The sequence below is a fragment of the Oncorhynchus kisutch genome, linkage group LG24, assembly GCF_002021735.2.
Source record: "Oncorhynchus kisutch isolate 150728-3 linkage group LG24, Okis_V2, whole genome shotgun sequence".
NCBI lineage: Eukaryota > Metazoa > Chordata > Actinopteri > Salmoniformes > Salmonidae > Oncorhynchus > Oncorhynchus kisutch.
The window spans coordinates 9,993,356-9,999,901 of record NC_034197.2 but is presented as its reverse complement, the minus strand read 5'-3'; the positions used below and the strand labels follow the sequence as shown (position 1 = coordinate 9,999,901).

The following is a 6,546-nucleotide window of genomic DNA, read 5'->3' as shown; positions in this document are numbered from 1 at the left end:
ACTACCAAGATTTTAATTTAGTCCAACTACCACCAAGCTACAGCAAAATGTAATATAATTACTAGTCGAATTACATAGTTCACTACTCCCCGTGATTGCCTATACTGATATCGTATTCGTTTGCTGCTCAATACCGAACATGAGGCAAGCGAATACTGTAGGTTATTTTAGTTTGGTGGCAACATCATGGGAGATTTTTACAAACAAGGCACATTAATTACATAACAACATATTATTGGCAGGGGGGATGTATTTTCGTATGGGTATCCTGTTGCTGTGTCCTTGCACATCTAAAACGTCATTTCTAATATCTCGAGACGAGTTAGAAATGGGGATCTCATATTGCAAGCCTCCACTTTAAACTTTTGTCGAAAGGTTCATTCTCTTATTAAACAGAGCAGTATAGGCCCAATATACAGGCCTGTGTTAAGTGGGTATATAATATAGGCCTATCCATGCAATATAGGCCTATCCATCCATCCAAACCATCCAATATCGGTCATTTTTTGTCCTATGGATATCAGAGACATACAAGCATACATGTCAAAAACATGCCTATCCAAAAAGCATATAGTACTCCTTTAGGCCAGGGTTGGGCAACTTTTATTGGGAAGGAGGCCACAAAAAAATATCAACTCATCATGAGGGGCTGCAGTGGTTCGCAGGTCTGCACTCCCACATCTATGCCCACACATCCAGACTACTGATTTGAGCAGTCAATCTATTTGTGCAAGTTACACACACAAAAAAAAGGAGCGTAGAGAAAATGTTGCAGTTGTAAATCAAGTCCTCTGCAACTCTACACATTTTTCGATGGGGTGGAGATGCTTTTTTTTTGTTGTTGCAATTGTATAAGAAATTCCTGCAGCTGCAAGTTGCCCATCCCTGCTCTAGGCCATATATCAAACGTCCCTCAAAACCAACGGCGACGTGACAAGCCCACAAGCTCATGGGGATGTGAGATGACATTTCAAAAAGAGTTCCACTAAGTGACTTAGAGGAGACAGGAAAGAAACACGTCATTTAATTCATCATATTTCAGCAACATCATGTTATTCATCATCATTTATTTAGGAAACACCTTACCAGTACGTTTTAAACACCACAATACAGTTCACATACTGCACAAAAGAAAGTTACAAGACAGTCTGTCTGCTTAGAAGGCGTGTGAACAGATCCAAATGCTTATTTTTTAATACTATACATAGGCCTACTATAAACACAAAACAAAAGAAATCGATTGTGCATTTATGTGTAATACTCACTGACTTTAATTGCTTACAATCATTCCAGTTGCATGACAGAGACATTATCCTTCACTGATAAAGGAACACACAAAGGGTTTGAGACGTTCCAATTGACAACCCTGTGATACGAGAGAATATGAATTAAATAATGAAGGCATTGCACTCTACATGTACAACAATAGCAGCCTTGCTTTTACCTTTATTAACAAAACATGTCTTAAAGAAAACATATATAGCTTCTGAAATCGGGGACAGGGGCGGTTTTGAACAAAACCATTTTATCATCCGTAGCCCCTGCAAAAACCCTCTTGAGTTCTTGGCTGAGGAGAATACATCTCATGTAGTTGTTTTCTGTAGACTTTCGAGTTTATTCGTTGTCGTTCTCCCTGACCAGTTCATGTCCATATTGCAAGTCTCTTTCTGTTGATGGCGCGATGAACATATCTAATATGTCTGTTTTGATTTGGCTGTCTGTTGGACGAAAAGTCCTGGAAATGTCAATTGGTTTGGAAAAAAAACACGCAATCCTTGTGTCTTTTTGAAATACAGATATCGTTTTAAATATTATATATATATGTACATTCATATAAAACAATGTTTAACTGATTTCTCAATATTTTCACAGTTTTTATAGCATTTCTTTCTCTATATCGAAAAAAGAGCGGTTGGTGATGGCATGGATGTGTGGACTGTTGGTACTTAAATAAAATACACTGCCGAAGTATTCGTCAGGCTTGGTTGTCTCTAAGAGGTAAATTATGGATTGAAAGACGGTGGGATGGATATCAGCTGTAGTGTACAAAGGCCCGGAAATCTATCAAGTAGTAGGCGTGTGATTACTAGTCTTGGATTTACAGACAAATTTCTTCTCTTTCACCCGTCGGTTCTGGAACCAAATGGTGACTTGGCGCTCTGAGAGGTTTGTCCCGGCGGAGATGCGTCTTCTTTTGTCTTTGGTGATGAACTTGCTGGCAGCGTACTCTTTCTCCAGCTCCTTCAGTTGGAGCTTGGTGTAGGGAACCCGTTTCTTACGTCCACGACGGTAGCTACTGATCTCAGGCTGCAAAGGGACTACGTCTGGAGAGAAAAAAAGAGAGAAGGAGAGATGTATTACGCAAAGACATTTCCCAGCACAAATTTAGCCTCTGATCAATTCAAATGTATTTCATGTAATAATACGTTTGTTATGAAGATGCAAATATGTCAACAAGGCCTTATAGACATTAAATACATTACATTACCTGGGCATATTGTGCGTATTTAAATTGAAACATTACGCACGAGATTTTCGGACGCACAATTGGCTGTCTACTCTTTTATTGGTATTTACATGTTTATTTATACACTTTCATCGCTATAGTTCACATACAATAATATAATAAGCATGTTGTTATATTTATCCGGGCAGCTGAGGTGTATGAGGTATTAGAGAATGTTTTTTTTGTGAGTGACAGGCAAACATTTGTGAAAGGTTGCATTTCAAAATATGATAATCTTGATCCGTGATAAAGACATGAAAGACACAGAGATGGTCCTTGAGGGTCGATGCATCGTTTATACTTCCTTGTATATCTTGAAAAAGGGATGAGGGATTTAAGTAGTCTCTCTTTCAGATATTTTATGATAATAACATATGCGTGGCCTTGCTGATGTACACAATGTTGTATAGTAGTTCAATAAAATCAGGATTATATAAGGGACCAAATCTCCGAAACATCCATCCTACCCCGAATATCTATTATTGTTCATATAATTTATCTAAATATAAAAACATCAACAATAGGTTTTTCAACAGTGGACATATCACTGCGTAATTACACAAATTATATGCCCTGCAATGGATCTCTGAATATTTTTGGTATTGTACTGTGATGATAAGATGAGCACTTCTGGATAATAGTATTGCTTTAGTATTTCTATAGTATTTCTTTAATATTTCTGCAATTTTCTCATCTTCTACAAATGCACTTACCTCTACCGGGTCAATTAACCTGATATAGGCGTAGCCTAGTTATCAAGAACACGTTGACACGATCAAACTTTTGAGTAGGCCCATTAAAGTGGAAATAGGTAAACGTTTGATTTATGTTTGGAATTGGGATTTGAGTTACCTAAAGCTACGATTTAGGTCTGTCTGGCTGCTCAAAAAGCTGCCTGACAGACCAACAGTTCCGCCTGTCTGATTGACATGAAAGGACAGGTATGGCTTTGCTTTAAAGACGAGACTAGGTTTGTGGGGTGGGTAGCCTGGTTCATGGTAGTAAGAGGAAAGATACCCCATAGGTCTACTAACATTTTTACATATGAGATCATTTTCGTGGTGCTAAGTCATGGTGCTAAGTGAGTCATGGTGCTAAGTGAGCTAGAAGGAATTAGAAATACGCAGATAACAGGTATGCATCCCTTCATTCCCGCTGTATGTCTTGATATCAAAATATTTGTTAACAAAACTAGAACATGTTCATTTCCTGGTCAAAATGTGTTTTGTGAAACGAAACGTGAGGAAAGAAATGATTCGGTGCATGGCACGTCCGCCATGTTATGTCAAAATTTTCCATGGTAAACCCAGTGCTATTTGGAAAATAATATGGTTGAAATTCTGCACTCACACATGTTCTCATGTTTTCTCAAGTCAATTGAAATGTGGGCATCATTGTCCAAAGAATGTTTGGGATTTAAGCGTTTTCAGAGGAAATGTTCAATATTTTCGGAGGAAATGTAAAGTCTCAAAGTTTAACCTTACAGTTCTACACACAGCCACGCACTGACAGATACACGGACCCATAGGCTACACATTAAGTGTGTGTGTGTGTGTGTGTGTGTGTGTGTGTGTGTGTGTGTGTGTGTGTGTGTGTGTGTGTGTGTGTGTGTGTGTGTGTGTGTGTGTGTGTGTGTGTGTGTGTGTGTGTGTGTGTGTGTGTGTGTGTGTGTGTGTGTGTGTGTGTAATTCACGAGCTCGTGGTCCGCGTGTGTGTTTTTAAGGAAACTCCTGGAAAGTGAGGCAAAATGGCGTGAGGACAGAGCTAGCTAGGGCAACAAATAAACGCATCTGCATCTGTATCCGAAATGCACGCACACATTTCACCAAGAGGTTAAAACCTTGCTGTAAACGAAGCAGTCTAGTAAACACCATGTAAACAGCATACTGGGCGGTTATGGGCCCTGTATCATTTATCAAATATCAGACTATAGGCTATGTGACAAATACAAAGGAAACGTTGTTCTTCAAAAAGCCATTGGATTTGTCAATAGTTACGCAACACAGTATTTGAGACAGATATTAGACGCACACGTCTTTGGCGAATGGAAAATGAATTCTGCCTATGCAAACCCGCCCTCGTGCAACATTGCAGACTCTGCAGAGATTTATTGGCACAATCCAAACAGTAGCCTATAGCCTAGCTCGCAAATTGGATCATTCAAGGAGAAAGGGTATGTGTTCATGCCCCTGTCTATTCTGCCACTGTGTGACTCACTACCCGGTTTAAGCACTATTGCAGTCATATTGTGACTTGGAAATAACAAAGCTGAAACGAATGGTTTTGTTTCTGAAGAGTTTCTAGTCTGCCCAATATGTCATGCATGTTGTTTATTTATCAAATACATACAATCACATTGAGTAGGGTGTTATCTCTTACGATTCATTTTTTCAGAAATGGTTTCAACCAAAGCACAATCCATGGTGCTGAGTTGAATTGAAGGACGTGAATTTAAGGATTTTGGGCATATTTTAGCGATCAGTGACATAGCCAACCAACCGCACAGACACTCCCCCAGTAAAGGACCCAGTGGATGAAAATAGCCTACCATGTCTGACTGTCAGTTTCATTACCCGGTGAGATGTTCTACAAATATTGCGCTGTCTCTCAATAATGTACTAAAGGGATGCTATACATTTATATACATTGTCGTTTGTATACCACTCTACACTTGATCATTGACATATAGGTTATGGACTTTGGTGTGTGGCACGTGATAAATGATGCGGCTACATTACGATGAGGAAATCATTGCATTTCATATAGAAACCCCGCAATTAAAATCCAATAACAACGACGTAAATTTCGACGGAGGGAATAGGTTACTTCAATAATGGATAACAATTCTAAGCTAAATAAAAACAAAGAACAATGCTGCAATTCCACACATTATCTAGACATTTAAATGTCAAAGCATATCACATGTCATACCTGGAAATGGGGATTTCCAAAGATGAGTGGACTGTGTTTGCTCCTTGGAACAGTACACCTGCCCATCCCAGCCATTTGACAGAGCCCAGTGCTGGTAGCCCTCCATAGGAATCAATGCGTCGTGCCTGGGTTCGGGGTGGCTGATCCCGGGCACCACAGACATATCTAGATATCCAGGAACCGCTTGGTACGAGCTAGCAAAACTGGGGTAGAAGGCGAACTCTTTCGCCCTGCTAGACACCTCTTCAGTGGGCAACGCGGTGTGGGGGTCGGCATATTTCTCTGCGGGGTGGTACGAGCAGGGCTTCTGCTGCAAGTTCACGTTGTGCGAGTGAGATAACCTACAACCGTAATAAGGGTTTCCAAACGGATAACCGTAGCTCAGAGATGCACTGGAGGAGGTTTGGGGAGCAGGACACTGTCGGCCGGTGTCTGGGGAAGATATATCCGAGTACACCGAGCCCTGGTGAGTCGCTATAGTGCCAGAATGTCGCCCCAACCCGGGGTGCGACATCAGGTCCCTGCAATGTGTCGCCGGGCAATTCCCGCTCAGTCCCTCCATTGTTTGTTTTTTATTCGGATTATTTTCATTCGGGCTTTTTTCATAAACGTACATCAAGGTGTCCGCCCAGCGTGGATGCAGAACCAGTGAAGTCGTCATATCAGGGGCTGCGGATGGTTTTTAAAAGTCGACTACTCCAAGACCGACACCTCATTTCCAACTACATTTTACGTGAGCGCATGCGCAACCAAGACCCGTGTGTCCAGTTCATTAAGGTTCTGGCACGTGATATGCTAACGAGCCCGAAGAGATTGGGGCTTGTGAGTGGGGGGAGAATAGCCCTTTAAACAACTAGCAGCTCAAGTTTCACCGGGTCTTTCTGTGGAATACAGGGTCCCATCATTGGTTGAAGTCACCTACACACAGAACATCCTTAAAGGGGAGGTTGGAAACCTTAGCTGAAGGGGGACACGAAAACAATCTGCAAAGTTTGGCCGACACAGGAAAATATTAACCTGAAGTAAACATTTCATTAACTCAGAATTGTTTTCATTTTGGGCAAGATGAAAAATACATTTGAGTGGTATTATAATAATTGAATATGCAA

General features: G+C 40.7%; 1 protein-coding gene across 1 annotated transcript; it reads right to left on the bottom strand.

Annotated features, from left to right (window-relative positions):
* Nucleotides 1–1,036: 1,036 nt before the first annotated feature.
* On the bottom strand, nucleotides 1,037–6,173 carry LOC109869739 (homeobox protein Hox-C13a). The gene is made up of 2 exons (XM_020460002.2): nucleotides 5,438–6,173; nucleotides 1,037–2,324 (listed from the first exon to the last, which is right to left on the bottom strand). Exons 1-2 carry the CDS (start codon nucleotides 6,096–6,098, stop codon nucleotides 2,065–2,067), a joined length of 921 nt encoding a protein of 306 aa, XP_020315591.1. The 5' UTR covers nucleotides 6,099–6,173; the 3' UTR covers nucleotides 1,037–2,064.
* Nucleotides 6,174–6,546: the final 373 nt, after the last annotated feature.